Source organism: Phlebotomus argentipes, unplaced genomic scaffold (assembly GCF_947086385.1).
Source record: "Phlebotomus argentipes unplaced genomic scaffold, Phlebotomus argentipes genome assembly scaffold_4, whole genome shotgun sequence".
Classification (NCBI taxonomy): domain Eukaryota; kingdom Metazoa; phylum Arthropoda; class Insecta; order Diptera; family Psychodidae; genus Phlebotomus; species Phlebotomus argentipes.
This window is the reverse complement of record NW_026776174.1, coordinates 7221560-7245049: the sequence shown is the minus strand read 5'-3', so window position 1 is coordinate 7245049 and position 23490 is coordinate 7221560. Positions and strand designations below refer to the sequence as shown.

The window sequence follows — 23490 nt, the reverse complement described above, 5'->3', positions numbered from 1 at the left end:
GAGAAATGGCAGTGAATAGCTGGACTTACTTCTCATCTTCTTATCATTCCAGCCACTCATCTCGGTCCCACATCTACAGCCCTGGCCGTCCGGCGGCACTCTTTTGGCCACGGCCAGAGCCACAAATTGCGAAAAAAAATATTCTCTTGCAAAAACAACAAACAATTTTCTCCACATCACACAACAAGAATTATTATCACAATCAATAAATAGACATTGCAAGAAAATATTTCCTTAACTTCTTCTCTATCAATCCCTTTCTTACCTTAAATCTAGATAATAATTTTATTCATCATTTACTTACACACTGTGAGCTCGTTAGTGCGCTATTTTTTTTTCACTTCAAGAAATATCACAGATTTTACTTCTAATTTAATTTTCCAATTCATCTTTTTTGTTTGTTTGTTTCTTCTTCTGTGGTAATCCATCATATGTTTTTGTACAACTCAATTTTATCCAAAAAAAACAGAAAAAATACAATCTTTTGTGCTTCCCTAAAGTGATTCCATCATCTATGCGAATTGACAATAACGACAAATAAAAACGGAAAGAAAAAAGTCGCAATAAAGGCAGAGACACGAGATCAAACTAATTTGAAAACAATAGAGACAATTTGAATTGCAAAAAGTGTTGAGACATGAAAAGGAACCATAAACAAATGTCTTGAGACCGCCTCAGCAAAAAACAAAAAAAAAACGGAATTCACAGTAATTAATTTAACAATTCAAACAGTTGTAATCATCCATTTCATGTTTAGCAACATTTCTTTTATATTAAAATTTTATTTTTCTCTATGATTAATTTTTTGTTTTGTACAAAAATTAATACAGGTTACAATTAGTATTTTTTTTCATCTATATTTTTTTCTCATCTTTTTTTTCTTTACCCTCTTTTGCAAATGAACGAAAAATTTTAAGAATTAAAACATTTCTCATTTCATTCATCTTGTTTTTTTTTCTTCATTTTTATCAATTAAATCAAATATATATAAATCAAATGTGTAAATAAGTCTATTGGAGGATTTTACTTCATCTTATTAACCCTTATTTCTTTTCATTTTTAAAAAATACATAATACTTTAAGGCGAAAATAAACGCGGATGATGAAATCAATTTAGTGATGTCTATTGTGTTATTATATTTATAATTTCACTTTAAGTTGTGATCACATGTTTTCTTAGATAAATCAATTTTTTTGTTCATTTTGTAAATCAAACTGGGATAAAGTTAAGGTCAAAGCTAAATCTGTCTAATTCTTTTTTTTTGGTATGTAAATAATTAACACAACGAGCTCACAAAATTGTCATAAAAATTATTTCCTTTCCTTTTTATTCATTATTATTTTCATCTTTTTCTTTTGAGCATTTTCTGTCTGTTTTTTTTTCTTTCTGGGTGAATATTTTTTTTGCAATGGAACTTTTCAAAAGAATGCAAAATACTCAATCTAAAGATTCCTTTTGTGTTTTTAGAAAAAACCATCACTCTTCTTCTATCATTTCATTAATCTTGAGGAGAGTTGATTTACAATAACAATACTCAAAATCAGATAATTTGAAATGATCAGAACAAAAAGATTATACCAGTGTTTACTTTCACCTTAAAAAGTAATTACATAATTTTTATGACAAAACAAAACCAATCAATCAATCTGATCAATGTGAAAATTCTACATTTCGTACTGCAACTAAAAATTACTTGTGTAATGTGATTAAACAGAAAAACAAATGGAAAACATTCTTTTAACACTCTGTGCAATGTTCTCTCATCCTCATTATCATCTCTGCAAATATTTAAGCATTCGTCACGGTCTTAAAAGAACATTTTTCATTATCATTACTACTTCCTCTCTCAACATAATATACTCCCAACTTTCACTTCGTCTTGCTCTCTCTATAAGCATCCTTTTTTCTTCCTTACTGGATTTGTGGGACATTTAACGTCCTCTACAATATTTTCTTCTTCTGCTTCATTTAAATCATTTTTATCAAGATGCAAATGCATCAATTTCATTGAAGATCATTTAATTGTGGAAAAAAGAAATTAATATTATTCAATCGCAAAAGCTGAATGACATTTTGCCTTTTTTTCTCCTTTCATTCAATTCATGGGGGGAAAAAAATTCATTTTCTTTTTTTTTTTTTTGAAGTAGAAATAACTAGAAAAAAAGTAAGTTTGACTTCAACAAGACTTGAATTTAAAAATTAATATTACAAATAAAATATTATACGTACTAATAAGAATAAAGTGTAATGTATGAACGTGTGGTGGATTGATTTCATTTAAAAAAAAGAAAGAAAGACACAAAAAATCATGAATTTTATCATCTCATAATTCGTACTCTTTTCTTTTCTCCTTTTGCAGATTGTACACAAGAATTTTAATTCATTAAATAATTCTTTTTTTTTAGATTCCTTGAATTTCTTCTTCTCCTTTCCTTGCAATTTGTACGTATCAAAACAACAATGGAACAACTTATTCTCTTTCGTATCTCTCTCATTTCTTTTCTTTTTTTTCATTTGTTTTATACAAAAAACAAAAAAATATTACTAAAAACTAATAATTTCTTTCTCATTGTTTTCTTCTTCTCTTCTTGAATTCAATTCGATGGTTTTTCTCTTTTATATTAGCGTAATAAACCCAGCACTGTTTCTCATGTCAATCGTGGGGAGCAAATAATCGACACTTTTCCTGCTATTTTTCTCAAAGAGTTTTCGCAAAAAAAAACAACCACAATTTTAAGAAAATGAGAAAGAAAGTAAATTATTAGGGGGAAAAACTTGTTATACATTTAAATCCTTGGTGGAATTAATTAGAGTTTACATTGAGAAACCCCAAATAAAAATGGAGTTTCCAAAGACGTTGAAGAAGTGTGGAAAAGAAAAGAACTAAAAAACTCTACGCTGAAAAAATAAACTTATTTCAGACATCAAAACCTACAAGAATTACAATGTCCTAATTGAAAAAAAAGAAATTCATAATTTTGCTGGCATTCTACACGCCTCATTCCTCACGCCAATTGTCAACGTTCTCTCTAATTGATTCCACCGTGACAATAAAAATCAACACTATATGGAGAAGAGGACTTATGACTATGTATGCCTTCGATTTCTACCTTCAGTGTAGCCTGCGGCGGCCGATGGGGCCCTCATAAAATACTCCTTGTTCACACAGTTCCGAAGACACTCTGGAATATTGCCCACTATTGCTCTCCTAATTTCCGTGGCTGCCATCTCTCTGAGTTCAGATGCGGAAGCTTCACTGTAAAAGGCGGCATGTGGCGTACAAAGTATATTTGGAGCGTCTTTGAGAACACCCTGCAAAACAATTGTTCACAATTAGATATTCACATAGACAAATTGCAAGAGAAAAAAATCTAGAAAAGAGTGGCAAAAGATGTGCATTTAATGTGTATATAGATATTATTGTCCATAATGTTCAGACCTGGAATACGTTATATGGCTCATTTTCGTGCACATCAAGTGCAGCTGCTCGGATTCTGCCTTGTTTGAGGGCTGACGCTAGCGCCTCATCATCCACCAGACCACCTCGTGCTGTATTCACCAAAAATGCACCTGGCCTCATCTGCAACACGAGAAATTTCATTTCATAACCCCCTCATAACCTTTCATCCAATTACGCGACACACACAAACGCACGCTTTGTGTGATTAATTACTGCAATTGGGGAAAATTGATAAACGAACCTGTTTGATGGTGAATTCATTGATTAAATGGTGATTGTGCTCGTTCAATGTGCAATGGAGTGAGACACAATCCGATTGGAAAAGTAAGTCTTGCAGGGTGTAAACTCGGGTCAAGCCAAGTGACTTCTCAATGCCATCGGGAAGATATGGATCATAGAAAATGACATTGAAGCCAAATCCTTTTGCACGTAAAGCCACTGCACTGCCAATTCTGCCCAGACCAACAATGCCCAGTGTATCTCCTCTGATCCTAGCGCATCCCTGCAAAAAACAAACACACAAACACACACATAAGATCACTCATAGGATTGCCAAGAGACACTTATCACAGATAGTTGTAGATAAGAAGAAGAAGTTGCTTCTTTTATGAATGGAAAATATACACACCGTGGCAGCTTCCCTAACTTGTTCTGGTCCAGTGAACTTTTTACCCTCTCGCACCATATTTGCCAGCCAATACGTTCTTCGGTACAGATTCAATATGAGACAGAGTGTCGTGTCTGCCACTTCTTCAACACCATAACCGGGAACATTGCACACAGCAATCCCCAATTCACCGGCCGCCTTCACGTCAATATTGTCCACACCGCTTCCGATGCGCACAATAATCCGGAGTGCTTTGAACTTTTCCAAATCCTCCTTTGTCAGGATGATTGTGTGCCACATGAGAGCACCCACGGCCTCATTCAACACCTGCAAATTCAACAGCAACATTAGGAAATCAGCAAAAATAGTGAAAGCAAATCGAGAAATGTAATCTCTTACCTTTTCATGTATTTCCGTTGTGCTCTGTGCATCGCAAAATGCGACAGTGGCCACATCCTTGAGAATTGGCATTTCAATGGAGCAATCTCTACCATCCAGTAGAGCCACGAGAGGTCTGGGCTGCATCGGTCCATTAGCAATTGGACCACGAACATCAATTCGTGGACGTTTTGGCAACATCATTTGTTTCTCCATCACTACCAAAAGGATCTTATCTTATGTGTGTGTGAAGCAGTTTGTTGGATTTTACGTAAAAACAGCTGTTTTCTCTTCTCCACACTTTCTCGAGCAATAATAAATTACACTATGCCTATTGTTGATTGTCATACAAATTCACATTTATATAGTTAATCTCTTCCCTCTTCCCAACTTATCCTTGAGGGTCGCGTCTGCTTAACCGCACACAAACACACACAGTCAGAACAACTTAGATGTTTGCGGATGAGTGGAAAAATAGGGGATGGAAAAAAAGTATTTCACAGTCACAAAATAAACACACTTTAAGGGAGAGTTTTCTCAACTTTACCTCCCTTCGTCACTCACTCCTTCTGCGAATGAACAAACACACAAGTCACTCTCCTTTACTTCACGATCTCCTCACGCTTCCCTTTATGATGCTCTCCTGTGTGTCTGTGCCAAGGAATTGTGGTGCAATGACGACAGACACAACAAAGTCAGGAATCAAAACCACTTCACAAATTTGACTGATTTGAATTCCCCCAACTTTAAGATTGCAAACTTTCTGCAATTTTACAACTGTTGGATTATCATCAACTAGGAGGGGTTATTTCCGACGAGCTGTACCCCTCATTCTGCTGCTTTTTGTGTCTGCAAGAAAAGAAAAGAAAAAAACAGACACAATTATTATTATTTTCTTTTATTCATCTCTGTCAATTTATTTCTTAACTTCTTTAGAATAGTCTCAATTGGATAGAGTCTCTTAAGTTTCAAATAATAGTACTGCATCTCATATATTTTGCCTCTCACTTTCTCTCGTTTGCATTCAAAAAGTTTAATCCATTTGCAAAGAACATCCAAAATACCAACACGAGTTTAATTTTATTATGGCAATTTTGCCATTTGTCTTACTCTAAATACAATTTTCAGTTGCAAAAAAACCCCCTAATTAGTGTGATGTCTAAAATATTAAATACCACACAAAATTAATCAACCTCATACTTTTCAAATTATTATTATTATTATTATTATTATTATATTTTAGTGAAGTGCCAGAGATAAAAAGGAATGCGGAAAGCGAGAGAAAAAAACTGTTTCAAAAAGACTAGAAATAAACTTGAACAAACTGGCGGATGGGAAAAGTCCTACGACAAAACATAACACTACGGAAAGTTCAATGATGTTTCAATACAGAAAGTGTGCTTCAAGGCTTCATAGCCACACAACTTTGCAACAACTTAGTCTCTGAAAACTCAGTTATATAACTCATTGTACAACTAAACACAAGCACACACACACACACAGACACACTCATAACACGAGAGTCCTGGAGGACGAGGTGATGGAAAAGGAGGAGAAAGTTGAAAACTTTTGCGTCCCCTCATCACCCACTGTTTCCCAACTTCTCACACCACCAATAATAATCCCTTCTCGCCATTCCCCACCTTCAGCCCCCTTGCGCACTCTCTTGTTTTCAACTCTCACCCTCGCTCTCTCTCTCTCTCTTACTCTCTCCTCTTCAGTAATTTTCAATCCCACACACATTTCCCACCCCCAGAAAGCTCATTCTCTATCATTTCAGCGGCAATGTGAATGCTGACTATGGCTCTGTTATAACTTAACAAGCTCTTCCGGCGAGCTTTCGTTTATGGCTATTTAAAACAGGATGAGGCAGCGAAATAGAGGATATTTAATCGCTTGATACAGTTCTCAAATTAAATACATCCTCGTAAAAGAAACCAAAGCACATAAATTTCATTACTATTGCAATAATAAAAAAGTAAAAACTTCTTTCCACGTGATTTACTATTCTCTGCCAATTTCCTCATATTATGTCAAAAAGAAAACATGTCTTCTCATGTGACGACACCATCAGGTACTCGTCGTCTTGAGAGACTTCAATTTAAAATGATTCTGATTCTGTCCCACTTCCTCTTTCCACCTCCTTGGCAATCCCACACCATCTTCGGGTCACATTCAGCGTAACATATGTTATCATCAAGAAGAGAAAAGTCCAAAAAGTGGAATTCACACACAACACTTGAAGAGTCAAAAACTGGGTGGATTATTTCACCCAAACACACACACACACACTCACACACTTTTCAGACTGTCTCTCCAAGAACAAAACTTTTCTCCGCAATATCACAATCCCTCTGCCACATTGGCTGACTGGCTTGGGGGTGCACACACCCTAGAGTCACATCGATATATGATTGGAGTGTGTATCCTAACATGCAGAGAAGTTGAAGACATAAGTGAAAATCCCAATATTATCACCATCTGTCTCGAGTAGATGGCACTACAAGTGTTGTATCTCCTTTAAAGATTCTCCCCCGGTTTCACAATTTTCTTAAATTGAACTTTACCCCCCGCCGCAAAAGAAAGTTTGGGTAAGGAAAGATTTTCCTATCCTCTGAGTATGAGAAATGGAGCAAGACACAGAGAGAGAGAGAGAGAGAGATAGAGAGTGAGAGAGAGAAGAAAAAACTTCTCAAATTTCCCTCCATCTACTATTTCTTGTCAATTTTAAGGACAAATGCTGGCAAATTACTTTGTCCTCTTTCATGTTACTGTTGTCTCTCTCGCTTAAGATGACTTTCCTTCAACTTTATGGCTTTCGATCCGCCCACAACAGTCTAATTTTATCGCTTTTGATGCCCCATTCCTTTTCCCTCTAACCACTCTTCTTCTTTTTCTTCTTCCTCCTCCTCTTCCACCCTCAAAACACACTATGCTGGCTGGCTGGCCTTCTTTCTCGACACTCTCTCTCTCTCTGACTCCAAACCATCACTGAAATAGTCCTGCGCCACATTCATTTCCCCAGTGGTGCTAAGCCAAGAATTAAATATGCATTAAATGAAAGTCACTTTTGGACTCACACATCAATATGTCGAAAGTGATAAGACAGCATTAAATAATTGACCATTTTCAATTTCACCGATTGCCGTGTGCTCGACGAAGTCGAGTGTAATAAATCAAATCGGAAATTATATTCATATGACTTGATGGATAAAGCCTTTTAATTACCTGATTAACTCAATATGATTACATTTCCTGACATCGCTCGCTTCCATTCTATGCACATTCTCAAGGTGCAATGAATTAACAATGGCACAACATTAGTCAATTCTCATTCCACACACAACATAACACTGTTCATAGTGTAATATCTAATGCCTCCACTCCATCCCTTCCTCATTGCACACACTGTCTCTTATCATTCTCCCTGACACCCGTGAAGGACACGAAATGGTCAACAACATGAGCTTATGAAAGGAGTGACAAGTCAAAAGGACTAAGAATATTTCTGCAAATCTGTGTTCCTGATGAGAAATCAGCAAACTTAGATGGTAAAGAATGATTAGATCCCACTTAAACCTCACCATAATCATGTTAAAATGCTGGAAATATTGCACTCAATGTTCTAAATTAAAGCCACTTCGGATTCTCTGAGTTTGCTGAGCATTATTATTATATTTATTATTATATCAAAGCGACTAAAATTCATAATCTCTTTACATTTCAGTGTAGTCCAGCCATCTCTCTCTCTCTGTATTACGTCCCCTTAGTCATCCACTTATGCGACTGCTAATTCATCACATTCCAGCTTGAATACCAAATACCAGATTAAATGGAACGTCAAGAGAGAATATTGCAAGAATCGCAAGAGTTTGGGAGGGTAACAAATCAAAATTCAATCGAAAGAGGTCACATTCAGAAGAGGACATTTCTCAGTTTTAAGCAATTGACATTATAAGACACATTATTTATCTCCATCTTCATCTATTGACCAGAACCAACTGAGAAATTTCGTACCATGTCAATTTAAATTAGCTTAAATCAATCAGCACAGAAACAACACTCAATGTTTTTTGGTATTTCAAATTGAAATATATGAAAATAATCCTGAAATTAGGTGTTGGAAAATGCACAAGAGTATTATTATAAATTCCTGTACTACACACACTGCACAAGAGTTGAAGTTCTATTATTATGTTTTCATCCCCATATATTATATATATGTCTGTGCATGTGTATATAGTTATAGCAAAATGAGACAAGCAAGAGCACCCGGAGAATTTTCACCCTCTTGCCCACTCTCTCGAGCGCAGCCGGCAAAGTATAACTCAGAACAGTATAAAAGTTTTTCTCTCGCCAACCCCAAAAACTTGTATCAACTCATTCCTTCCCTCAACTTTCCTGTTTTTGTGTGAACTTCGGGCACACACTCAAACACACACACACACAGCGACACAGAGTAGCAATATGGAATCGATATAAGCATGTCCATGAGTAAATGTTTCCCAGTATACAAAGTTCACTGAATAAGTTTTCCGTGCGCACTCCGACGGTGGCCATCGTCTGCAAAAAGCTTCCAGAACTTTTTCCTATCCTCTTCACTCTCACTGTTGGCAATTGAAAAGTGTGAACAAGACAGCGAATGAACTCCATTGACTCGGAGAAAATGCCATGCGAATGAAATTGTATACACAACATGATATATATCTATATATCATCTAAAATTGTATAATATCGAATTGTAAACTTTTCCCCTTTCCACACAGGACGACTTTTCACAAAGTTTCAGCCCTTGCAAAAGTATGGAAAACAATAATAAAACACATCACTTCGTCGGAGAGTGTATCGATGATGAAAAGTGGAATCCTCTCTTCACTCAATCTTAACTCGCCTATGCATTTTCCAAAAACTTTGGGGAATGAGATTGAATTTAATTATCTCTTCTTATCATTCAAGGCAGGAAATATAAATTAAAACGACTATTATGTCAAGAAAATTGTCCAAATTCTCCAGCCATTCAGACATGTGTGGTAATCGCATATGTGGTAATAATATTCATTTTCCTTGATGTGTATATCACTTATGGAACTTGTGCTCCTGTAATTTCAAACGACATGCAATTCATTCCGGAGGGTTTTTGATTTCATCCTAGAAGACTGAATTCACCTTCTGTACATCGCAATATAAACAAAACAACTCACACTCAATGTATACACAATGCTATTTATGGATATGTAATATAGGTTTTGTGCTGTGTGCGCACGGAGAAATTTCTTTCACTCACTCATGCCCTTATGAATAAGTTAATGAGATAAGTTGAAAAGCTACTTTGACAACAACTACCATCGACACAATATACAGCGCGTCACCTTTACATCTCGCAGTCTTTTCTATGACAAACTTTTACGCATCTTCCCAACCATAATGTAATGTTTCAAACCATATCATAAATTCACCTCCAAAGTCTCAGCATTTCATACTTTATCTCCATTCCCAACAAAACATGTTCACCACTGTCACAACTAGAGACTCGCAGATACATTTTGATGGAATTACATGTAATGTGAAGAAAGTATAGTTGAAATGGCAAGACTTTTCTTTCATCCCTTTTGTCATACGTTATTTTATGTCTGATTGTCACCCTCACAACATTCCCACACACACAGCAGCCTTTCTCCCCATCGCGTCTCATCATTCGTCGCCTTCACGGCATCTAAATGAAAATCAAGGTAATACATAACGTGAAATAATTTGTACTCTATATGTACACTTACATGTATTACATGCTCCCCAAAAACAGTCAAGCACCATCCATTTTGCACATATTCGACGTGCAAAGTCAAATATATAAACGTCTAAAGATTGGGAGGTGGAGCTTATAAGTGGGGAAAACAAGAGAAAACTTTCCCATACACACTTATATATATATATTTATATTGGCATAAACAATATATGATTGTTCATAAAAGAGAGGAAAATTCAACCTGAACTTTTAATAACAAACTGCCAAGAAAACTTTGACGACAGATATTTATTAAATGCACACCACCACCCTCTCGAGTATTCCTGAGAGAGAGGATGATAATAGATGCTGAAGTGGGTGGAAGAATGTCGGTTCAGTAGCTAACAGTCGGGAAAACTAGTTGTTTCTACCTTGAAACTCCCTTTTAACTAACTCCAACACTTCCCAAACCACCCTCAACCCCTCTCCACATTCACTCCCTCGCACACTCACTAAACATTTTGATTCACATTTATCGCTGCCGAGCATCACAAGTATTATACCATGAAGATAAAAACCCGGCAAAAGTATATTGAGAAGGTTAACAAGACTTTCTCATCTCGCTCAATATCTCCTTCTCCTCCTTGTGCCATCCCTTTTCCGTCTATCCCGTTTTCTGTACTTATAGCTTTACGTGAGTATTATTTCTTATCGAATTCACCTATTTACCCTTCATCGAATGTTTTTTTTCTATCTTTAGTCAAGCATTTAGAGAAAGAATGAAATTTTTACAGCATCATTCTATTGTCGCAGTTTGTCATGTTTAAGAATTCGCACAAAATATCATCACAAAAGTTAAAGCACAGAGAAAATTCATGAAGCTTCCATCTTTAATACATTACAGACAATTTTATATGACTAGCGTGACTTGTAATTTTATAGAAAGAAACCCATTTTAGTACACTTTGAGGCGATGGAGAGAAGATGAATCCATTTATAGCCATATTCTTTGGCTTATAAATTAAGTAGAAAATACAGTGCAATGGAAATAGAAGGAAAATTTCCCAAAATTGTGTCTCTGTGTGTCTGCGTGTTAAGTCTAAACTTTTCCTCTTCATGCCAAGTGCATTCATTTAAGTAGCCTTGTTTAGTTTAAATCGGAAGTCCAAAGTTCAAGGAGAAGATATCATCTTTTACTCAAATAGTAACTTACACAATTTTCACATATAAAACTTTCTCTCGGGGCAAATCCAGAGAGCAGCAGCTACTTCAAGGAGCGCAGCAGATCGTGTCTCCTTCTCCTTTCTTTTTCTCACACTCTTCTTGTGTTGCAAAATTTTCCCTATATATTTATGTACTTTAAGTTTCAGATTTTCATATAGAATCTCTCCCCATTTCCGCCCATCCACACTCCTCCTCCTCCTTCTCCTCCTCAGCACACAATGGGCGAGCGAGCAAGCGACAAAATATTCTATATATGTAGCAATTTTCAACATACGTATAACATGCCAGAGATAGTTTCTCGGAAAACTTTGTGCACCCACCCTTAAGATACACACACACACACACACGCGAGCGCGTTCATACTCATGTGCACATACATATTCATATAAATGTTTGATAGTCAAACGAAAATTTCTCTGTATCAGAGTGAAAAGGCGTCACTTGAGTTTTCAACCATGAGCCACAAGGCTTTGCTGCGAATGAAAAGAGAGAGAGGACATGGCACTTTTCGCCCATTTCCCACTGATTCCCTCGGAAAAACACGACGGGCGGATAAACTTTCACCCACAAATGTGTACATCTCTGCGTTACATGGATTTCACTAAAATATAACCAGCACATATTTGAATAGTGTGCGCTGGAAAGTCACTTTAAAACTCTCAACATTTAGCAAATAAACATGGAAGGATAATTTTCTTCTTTATCTTCTAAATATGATAAAGTTAATATATGTTCAACAAACAAATAGTAAATAGTTATAGAATTTTGAAATGCATGAATTTATGCTGTCGTGTATGTACAGAAACACTTGCTTTGATAATTTCAGCACACATTGCAGCTTCGCATAAGTACATTGCACACGAACAGTAATTTTGATGAACTCCATGCATAACTTTCATCTAAAATTCACACTACAAAACTAAATTAAACTTAATACATCGATTCACACACTCCTCTCTCTCTTCAAAGCTCATTCACTTGAAAACTTTCAACTATGTCGAATGCAGCAGAAGCGCTCATAGCTTCACAGCGCAGGTAGAGCAAAAAGTTGCATTTCATCATCTCTATTCACTGGTAATGTCTTGTGCACAATTCACGTATTCTCATCAATTTTATGATTTCCAAGCACTTCCACGCATATCTCTCTCCCTCTCCCTCTCCGTGACGCCCGCCAAAACTCACTTCACCCCATCCGCCATCGACCCCATTTCGCTTCTTTTACTCACTTAATACCAAAGCGAACAACAAAGTGGAGAAACAAGTTGAAATCCAATTAATCACAACTAGTAATGGAAAATCGAACTTGAACTTTTCTCCCTGTTGAATTTTGCACAGAGTGTGAGGGGGGAAATGGTAAAGACAGCCCAAGAATGCCACACTATGTATAGAAATAATCCTATCTAACATTACACATGCAGGCAAATATGTAGGATCTATTTACTATTTAATTGTCTTCGAGAGAAGTTAATTTAATTATAGATGAATTTTTTTGTAGGAAAACTTCCACACAACTATGCCAAAAGAGAATTTGTGCAGAAAATATTACCAATAGAAGTACTAATATCATATGAAAAAGTCACTGAAGGAGATGAAAACAGTTGTCTAATCTAAATCCATCTCATTGATGTAGAACAATTTTCCGCACTCTTACTTCCCTTTCCTTTCCTTTCTTCTCTCCTGCCAAGCATCCATATCCCGGTGAATTGTAAAGTTTCTCTGACTTCCCAACATCACACTAGATACCAAAACATTCCTTCAACTCCCCACGCACACGCCCCAAATTGAAAGAATGAGGAACAAACAGAGAAGGAGAGAGAGTAAGTTCAATTTCAATTTTAATCACTTTTCGAGGGAGTCAACCCACACTTCTCTCTCACTTTCCTTCGCCACCAAATTGTTCTCCTTGGCTGGGGGATTTTCTCTTGGTTGTATTCTATCTGTTTAATCGGCTATACACGTTATCCACACGACACACAACAGACTATATGGATCCTCAAATCAAACTTTTAGCACCCTCCCACCCACACACAGCCCAGAGCTTTCTCCCTCCCCGCAAGACAGTGAGTGCGGCAACAGGAGCAACAAAACAGACATATACTAAAGACGGACGAAGACTTCTGTGTCGAATACAACACACATTTTGCAGCACATCAACAAGGTATGAGGGATGAAAATACCCTAAGCGTGTGCCAACCCCTAAAATCATTTCACACAAATTCCACTCAAAAATACAAATATTCTATATTATGAATTTATACACACTTTTGAACACACACAAATTGAATGAGCAAAAAATGCACGCCAAAGAAGGGACAGTGGAAAAGGTGTGGGAGTTGTACAAGTCAAGAAAGGTTATATCTTTTCCAAATAAATTTCATTGCGCATTATGAAGAGAAGGAACAAAAAAAAGAAAGAAAGATAGGAAAAAAAAACGAGAAGATAGAAAAGAATATCCATCGTCTGAGTCGTATATTACAAAGTTATATGTATTTATACTTGAGAAACTTTTCCTCCTCTTATTCACATCTTTCCATTCTCTCTCTCTCTCTCTCTGTCTTTCTGTGAAGAGGGTGAAGAGAGGAAAATTTCCGGAGAATAGACAAAATATGCGGCTGCTATGTTACATTGCAAAAAAAGAAACTTAAAATATGAATCCTCCCTTGTTCACATACATGTACATACAAATATACATCACATATTTTGCCTGGAACTGAATAGGGGAGCCCACATGAAGTAACAAGATACACAAAATATACGAATGAGAAAATCCAGTAGGGTGGAAAAACTCAAATGTTTTACAGCACAACATACGCAAAAGGAAAACAAACGGAAATTTCATTAGAATATTTAGACGGATGAAGGAACATATCCTTAACACACATACACACAGTTTTGATTGCTATTTAACATAAACAGTTGTTCTTAAGAACCCTTCAAGATACACTCAAATAGAAACTTAAAAGAAATCAATATTTCTTAGAATATTTCACCCTTTGAATTTGGATGTTTGACTAAACAAAACATGGTCATAAACATAAAATTCATTTCATTTCATTTTTCTCCAAGCAAATCAAAGTAATTCTATCTTCACACATTCAATTTATAATATAATCACCAGCATCACATCGTTAAATCTATTAAAATGTGTTCATAAAGCGCAAAAAAAAACATAAACAGATATACCATCACAATACTAAGCCTCTTCATCTCTCTTCGGCCCTCCAACGCAGCCCTTTTCCATGCATTAACCCAATCGATCCATTTATATTCTCCATGACGTTACACCTAGATATCGAATCGCCATCTATTATTATTGCTTTCAATGGAATACACTATGTACATATACTCCATATATAACATACACATTCATGCACAGTGAGAAGCAAAAAGCGAAGGGAAGGACGAAGGTTGATGTCCACCCAATAAACATCCGCATGATACAAACGAAATCCTCCTCAACCCCACACAACACAGCGTCTCCTTTCGTCCGACCCCGCAAAATCTCATCGCCGGCGAATCGCTTCTGTCTCCCCCACACCCTCACGGCCACCCCGATAAATGTATACGAATGTGCAATATGAATGTAACTCGATGTAATATTATATTTCTCCAATACACACGCGGGCCATATCATTCCGGGGAACACCGCTGTGCAGTCAACTAAAGAGCAGACGATTATGGAATATGCTATGCATAATGTACATATTTTCTCGTGAAATATGTTATAAATATTTTAAATGCTATTATTACTAGTTTATTAGTCAATCGCAAACCATAAAATCAGTGGTTAAAATATTTAAATACTATCTAGTAGTGATTGTTATCAATACAATAGTTGGTTTTGTTGATTTAACATTAGCTTCATTTATTTAATTGGTTTTAAATATCATTCTAAATTACATATAAAGACAATGATTTTGAACATTTTACCCTCATTAACAACACATATTAATTACTGTGAAATATGCAATTAAAATATGTAGAGATAGAATAACATTTCAGACAAATATTCGAATAAGTTTAAAGCACTCGTGAATTTTCTGCTACAACAATACTTTTCTATACAAACTTCCTCTCGCTAAGAATGATCTTTTTACTCTCTCTCTCTCTCTGTCTGAAAATGTCGTCCTTTCTCCAAATGGATAGACACTCTCATAGTATGAATAGCCAAGAAACAGACATTGAACATTTTATTGAAGTGAATTTAATGGCACTGTCATAGCAAAATGAGACGCACAGTGGAAACAATGATGTACAAACGGACAATTAATTGCGATTGTGTAATTGAATTAGCGCAAAAATTAAATTGTCTGCATTACAAGCTGTTGTTTTATACAAAAACTCCATACAAATTCATCCCCCAATAGAATCTGCCTCCATATAGTATATATTTTTACTCATCACATTAAGAATATTATTCTATCTGTTACCATCGCATCGCGCAATTACAGAAAACACGCAGTGTTTTATGCGCAAAATATACGCATCGTTATACAGATGTACATATGAACGTGTTTCATTCATTCTCTTTTCGATGCCGTTTGCAAATTAATATTTTAGTGTATTTCTATACAGTATTTTTGCAATATTAATCAAAATTGCCCATGCTGTATGCGTTCAATAGCAATTTCACCTTCTCTCATCAACCACAAATCTCTTGTATGAAAATTTACACAATGTGTGAGAGAGAGAGACAGAAGAAATACCGAAAAAAAGCCACGCTATAAACCAAAAGCGCTTAGCTGAGAGAAGGGACACAAAGTTCATGGAAAGTTTGTTAGTCACCCCATAATTTCCTCCCTTTTGTCTAATTCCCTTCATTGTTTCTCTCCCAGTCACCATACATATTTTCACCTTATCCATCATTTGCTACAAATTTTTTCTTTCCCTTTCTTTTATCCCATTCGCGTGTATTTTGTGGAGATCGATAGGCGAATTTTACATTCAATTCCTTCAATGTCTCACTCATTGAATTTCACACTCAATTGCCACCCACCAAGATTTCACTCTCATCTCTCGGGATGAGTATTATTATTTTAGTACCATAATTCGACTTATGTATGAGTTTAAAATTATTATTATTCTGTCGTTGTCAAAAAGTTCAGTTTAATTTAATAATTATTTATGATGGAGCTGATGTTCCAAAAACTTTAGTTTCACTCCCAAAAGCCCCCAACACACACACACAGTGCACACAGAGAAAACTCTTGGCATTTAATGTTTTGGGGGGTGGCGACGGGGATGGGGGAGCGAGAGTGGGTGATGGAAGTTTGCCACTGTGTGTTGTGTAAGGGAGTATTCCGGGAAACGGTCGATTTCATCATCCTCCTCGCATTTCTCATTCTATCAGCTAAATTTTCACTATATGGGCAAGAGGCAGCTACATTGAAAAAGCCACCCACTAACACACAACCCCCAAACCCAGCCAGCGTCGCACAAGAAACTCTCTGCACAATCATACACCAGTCAACCACACAAATTCACCGTCGAATGTTTATACGGAATTGTGTAGAATATTTTGTACTATATATAAATATATATGTATATCTGTGTGTTGGAAGCCAAAGTGGAGTACAACACCACACACTTCGCCCTGCCGTGGAGCTCCAGAGACCAAGCGTGAAAGCACAGCGAGGCGCAGAAAGAGACAAATTCGCCCTCTCTCTGTCAGCCAGAATTGTGAGGGGGTGGAAGGTGCCAACGTCAAAAGCGTCGTGGAGAGACAGAAGAACGGGTAGCCCAAAAACTTTTAATAACAGAAAGTTTTCGCAGTTATAATTAATGAAATTGTTATCTGTATACGTATATAAAATCCGCGTGGAATATGAAAATGTTTTTTAGGTTTTCGACTTTTTAATGAAATTTTCCCCTTCGTGTACTTTTTCGGTCTTCCAACACCCAAAAAAATACCACACAAATATACTTTCTAAATAAAAATAATAATAAAAGAGGTTAGAAAAAGTTCTAAACCACCGAAATGTAACCTGACATTCTCTTTAATTATTATCCACTTCTTTTGGGGGAAAAAAATTGATTGGTTTTTATTCACAATGTTTCACAACCCCTAAAAATTATGTAAATACTTGGTAGAAATGTATCTGGAAATTTCACCACTTTCCCCAGCAATATATTCTAATTCAAACTGAAACTAAACTCCATTACATGCTAATTGTAGAGAATGTTCTTCCCCACAAGTGAAAACTCCGATTACATTGTAAAATAACTTTCCGTCAATTATATCTCAAGTTTTGCAGAATACAAGAAAGTTGTAAATTTTCAAATATAGCCAAAACAGCAAGCAATTCAAGAGACAGAATCTCATTCTAGGGATAATTTGCATTGTGAATGGCAGTTTCGGTTAATTAAAAATCCACCAATGGTTCTCCCACACTCCAAAAACATAATTCCCTGACGGAGATTTATATATTTTTCGAGGAGGGGAAAGAAAAAAAAAGAATACTATAATCTCTCAACAAGACTCTCTCTCAACAAAGAGTGAAAGGAGAGGTGGCAAGATGAATTTTCTACATAACATTACATACATATAAAGCCAAAAGTTGTATGAAGGAAGAAAAGAGGAAAGAAAGAAGATTGTTTCAGAAAACTTTTCTCAAACAATTTTTTTCTTTTTTCGGTACAAAACTTTTCAAAGTGAGCTTTTTCTTTCAAACTTTCCCATCGCATGCCATATCACCCTCCCTTTCACCGTATAAGTAATATTCTTCGCTGTATTCTATACAGCAATTTTGTAACTATCATTCATACTACATAATATCCATACACAGCCTCTCTCTCTCTCTCCCCAACCCACCCCTCAAGAGTTCAACATCTGCGCTTTCACGGTGGCGGATGCAACAGACAGTGAGTGAGACATAGAAACTTTTTTACAAGAATGACGAAAATTCCAAACTTTTAAGTGGCGGCGTCCAAAAGAGAACACAAATCCCAGCAAGTGAACTCAAGCGATGTTCGAAAAGTAATGCCAAATATCAGGTATTGATTTGCATCATCTACTCATCATCAACCAAGCATTAGTTTTGCCTTAAACTTTGCAACATTCTAAAAATCTCCATCAACTATAGTTGAAATAATTTTCTAGTAGTTAGAAATATTTGAATATTGCAATCTTCTTATTATTAAATTCTGTCTCATCTATTTGCATATAATGTTCACACAGCTTTCCATATTATTCTCAACAATTTCCAACCCCCTCCCTCCCTCCCTCCCTCCCCAAACAAATATGCGTACATACAAGAACATTTTATTATAAGGTAGTTTGGCTAAAGCATACATACATATATTATCCACATTGAATCAATATTTAATTAATAAATAACAATTTAAAGTTGAACAAAGTTTTCCAACAAACTCCATATAAACTTGATCCATAACCCAAATCTCGTAACTTTGTTGGAAAGTTGTTCCAACTCTCCTTTGAGTATGTTATGTACAAGAGCGTATTCTGGATCCCCTTCCTCTCCCCTTCCTTTATGTACACCAAACAGGAGATGAGTATAAGAACACAGTTGAGAAAGAGTGGTGAGAACCAGTCCGATTGTGGGTGGTGGTAGCACTCTTCTCACCAACCCCCACACAACTGGGTGAAAATTGAGTGAGTGACTACGAACTCAGGGTGAATGGATGAAGATATCGACGTTTAAAAAGTTTTCCACGATAGCATTAATTTCACAGCAGACTAATATTACATTACTGAAAGTTTAATTAAGCAATTATTGTACATAAATCACATTAAATAAGTTTTCCTTGAGGAATGGCTCCTTGCCATCACATCGTCGTAATATCCCACAACACTTCTCTCATCAATAGGTGAAACATTTATTTATGACACTGTTTTAATCTTCTCCTTTCGCCACTTTAAATCTCTCTGAATTCCTTCAGTAGTGGCAAAAATTAAAGAAAAAGAATCTCAGTACTTTTCCAAAGAAAAAAAAAAACCAATTAAGCGCGCTAAGTTAAGTGTTATATGTAGACCAACATAAGATACCTCAAACATTATTCTATTATTAATATTGAATGAACTTCGCTATGAAAAGTTGTACACATGCGAGCATGGACAGAGTACTTTTACCTCTACATTTTCTCCCTTTGTCGCATGTTTCCGATGAAAGCGATATTTGAGCGTAAATTATAGCGTGTGTAATGCAAGGGTGCGAAGAGACACACGTTAGTAGGTGGAGGAAAAAAAATGTCGAGTGTATTTTATACGCCACACAGTTGAGAGAGAGAGGAAAAAAGTGTAATAACAAAGAGTAATAGGATTAATTGATCTGATGATATTAAGTCACATTAAAAACCACAATTAATTAAAAAAAAAAATTATGCTTTAATGCATGAATTCGGATGTGATATAGAACAATTTCATTATCACATCGTAATTCTCTACAGTAAAGTGAATAGATTGCGGAAAAAATCACAATATACATTCACGGTGGCACTTTCAGTGGGAAAACAGTTTACCTAGTGAATACTGAGAAATTTTCATACTATTCGTACAACTGAAAACTTTATCCCAATTCCAACATAATAAATGTTGACTGACTGCGCGCATCGACGCTAATGTATGCACACACATAAACTGCTCAAAATACATGTAATGTACCTACTTTCCATCAGACACCCAACCATTCATATTTGCTTTGCGCGCGAGCAAGAGAAGGAAAGAGAGAGAGAGAGAAAGGGTGGAAGTTCACATTTGTTCCTGGACAAAAGTTGCTCTCATTCAACCCATTTAAAAGTGCCACCCACAAACAATACGCCAACCCAAAACTTTATAGACAGAGAATGAGCTTGCCAGTCGCTATATTTTCTGCATCATCCCCGACATTCTCGCTCACCATCATTCACCCTTGCTCCTGTTTTCCACAACTTTATTAATTTATGCCATCCCACTTTTCCTCTTTGCACCCACTCCACCTGCCTTTTCCACCTCCTCCTTCTCACCCAGGACACAGTTATACATGTGATTTTCTGCCTACATGAGGAACGGGAATTAGGGAAATTTCAGGGGAATTGTTGTCAACTTTTCTAATCTCTCCTTCCGCTATTTAAATTATGTTTACCCTAAAATGCAACAAGAGCACAAACGAGGGTGAAACGAATGGGAAATCCTATGAATGCTTAATGACTACGAATTGAAGATATGTGCAGCCTTCAGTGCAAATAAATGCATTTCACAATGTATTTCAGGACAAAAGATTGATAATGAAGCACAGATATCACGTATCAATTTCCATTTGAACCACGAAAGACATGTAATATGATATATTAAAGAAATATTGTGTCTTTAACTTGAATTTTATAGAAAATTTAACAATAATTTCCATTAAAGTGTGAATATTAACACTTTGATTATCATTCACTCACTTTCCAATCACCTCGATTGCCCTTTTCTCTCCATTTCACCTCTTGCCAGAATTGTGGAGTTTATTATATTCACACTGTGTCCAATACAATCTCCATAGCAACTCAACTATAGGTAGATAAATTGCGAAGAGATGGAAAAAAAGAGTATAAAATGAGATGCTTTATGAAGAAATATATGTATATTGGAAGAACAATGTCGAGTGTAGGTGGAAAAATGGGACGAATGCTGGATATCTTGTGTCTTTTACATCATCCACTGGAGATCTTTTTTTGTTCACTTTACATTCTTCAGAAAATTTTCATGTTTCATATTCACTCGAGTAATATTTCATAGAATTCATTGAAATGCGAAAAAAAACACAACAAAAGCTCTTTAGAATTTAAATAAAATCATTAAATTCAGTAAAAGTTCCTCATATTCCAGGAGAAGATTAAAAACTCTGGAAAAATCATTGCTTAGGAGTCACTAATTGAGAGAAAAGCGATGAATAACGACAGAATATTTTGATATAAACCAACTTCTGAACAATCAGAAAAAAAACTTTCGTGTGTTCTTCACAATACAAAAGTTTTTTAAACAAATTATTAAAAGTCACAAATTTTGTCTCGTAAATGTGATAATTGCAATGTTAATTGCTGGTGAAGAAAAAGAATGAAGAATAATGTCGTTGAGATGAAATAATAAATATTACAAATTACACAATCATGTAAAAGAAAAAAAAATGTAACGACTCAACTTTCTTCCATAACAACTCTTTTCTTCCATATAAGAAAAGAAGACAATGCCGCAGTGTCTCTAATGTTCTTTCAACAAAAAAGTTTTTTTTTTATAACTTTTCTTGTAGATATAAAATAGGCACTCAAAACGCCCGACAGATAGTCCACCCTCATTACATTGTATACACACATTCACTCAATAAGTCTCTCTCTCTCTCTCTTGTCGCATCATCATTAAGCAATATTATTACCACGTGTCGACAGAAGAAAATAGCCGCAATTTTCCAATTTCCCCACAATTCAATTTTCAGTGCAAGTTGCACACTTTAAGAAAAGCACTTTCCTATCTAATTTGACATAGAAAATCAGAGATTTCAAATTTAATTTGTGGAATTTCTCAATATAAATTTCTACATATACACAGCACACATTGAGTTTTGTGGTAATCATGATTACTGTCTCTGCCGCTCACAGAGCTTTGGCATCCCATTCTCTAGTAGCTAAGCCATCTCTCATCTTACACATTTAACATCACTTTCCACCCTTCCCTATCTGTCCCGTGCAGCTCCTTCTGGTCTTCGTCTAATCCCCTCTCAATCCGCATAAACAAGATCCTCGTACATTAATACGTACATACATACCTACATATTTACACCCCTGTAATATATGTACAAGTATGCATATCCATAAGCCTGTATATATGTATATACCTTGCATCTGCCCCTCTCTCAATGTGATTTCACTTCGCTCTTCACCATGTGTAATTCTCTCTCATATGATGTCGCATGTTCGGCTCCACAGAAATGTGTATGTTTCAAATCCACATACCCATGTTCTGGAACCCCAGACAGCACAAATAATGTACAAATGTAAATCACATTTAGATATTTATTGAATAATTATTTTGGTGACTTTCCCAACTGCTGGTAATTTGCTTACGTGAGGATTCACTTCACCCTCTCTCAAATATCTATGCATGCTTTCAGACGACATTCTATGCAAATCTATTAATCCCGTAGACTTATGATAGACTTGTGTATTGTGTAATCATGATTTCAATATGTGCATCCTTATCAAGGACCATGACCTATAATTATATGCTTTCTATATGTTTCCTGAACACACACACTTTGAGAACTCAAAGTTTCCTTTCTCTCTCTGACTCTTGATACTCGTGAAAAGTTCATTATTCTTTGATATATTTTGGGACGAAATGATAAAAAGTTTACTTAAGAGTGTAATTAAAGAATAATTTCATCCATTTTATCTCGTACAAACTACTATTATTCAACTACCCGCAGGAAATGACATACACGCTTGCAATTGCATATAACGTACGTAACGAATACCAAGTTATGGCTTCGCTTTTGAAACTATTTCTCAGATTTTCCACACCCACTCACAACTTTGCGCATCTCACCACACGTTCTCCCACTCTCTCACTCTCACCCTTGACACTGCCGCGAAAAAGTCAGCAAAAGTGCTTGCATAAACTTTTTCTCAAAGAGTAATTACCATAAATTATTGTTTCACCGTCATATATACATATACATCTACAAAATGTCTGTGTGCACACGAGGCAACGGCGCGCAAAGGGGAGGAATAATTTCTAAACACCACTCCGCAAGTCGGAAAACTTTTGCACTTAACTTTATATTACTTATTATTGTGTACATTGGGATGCAAGCATAAAAGTCTCACAGTGTGAGGAAAAAAAAAAACGAATGTCTTACAACCCTCTTTCATAATTTCATCGGCATTCGGCAAAAATATTCATCCCTCTTACACTCACACCCTCTGCTGCTAATTCAACCCTTTTTTTCTCTCTGCACATGATACAACACTTATTCTTTATCACAAATCGCGCGCAGCGTGAGGGTGAAAAAGAGAAAAACTTTTGCACACAATATTACATGTATTATACATATTATGTATGAAATCAACCCAAAATGTACAGTATTATATTTTCTATCATTTTCACGAAAATTTACGGCGCA

At 35.9% G+C, this 23490-nt stretch overlaps 1 protein-coding gene across 2 annotated transcripts in view; it reads right to left on the bottom strand.

Annotated features, from left to right (window-relative positions):
* Window positions 1–23490, bottom strand: part of LOC132258209 (C-terminal-binding protein) — a 45740-nt gene that overhangs the window by 3140 nt on the left and 19110 nt on the right. The window contains exons 3-8 of one of the 2 annotated variants that reach the window (XM_059755410.1): window positions 4468–5295; window positions 4090–4395; window positions 3703–3963; window positions 3441–3581; window positions 3112–3313; window positions 20–2690 (exon numbers count right to left, since the gene is read on the bottom strand). In XM_059755410.1, the coding sequence (XP_059611393.1) occupies window positions 2650–2690; window positions 3112–3313; window positions 3441–3581; window positions 3703–3963; window positions 4090–4395; window positions 4468–4662 (1146 nt within the window). In that variant the 5' untranslated portion in view covers window positions 4663–5295 and the 3' untranslated portion in view covers window positions 20–2649. Of the gene's footprint in view, window positions 1–19; window positions 2691–3111; window positions 3314–3440; window positions 3582–3702; window positions 3964–4089; window positions 4396–4467; window positions 5296–23490 lie in introns of those variants that run through there. The other variant, XM_059755409.1, reaches the window with a different exon arrangement.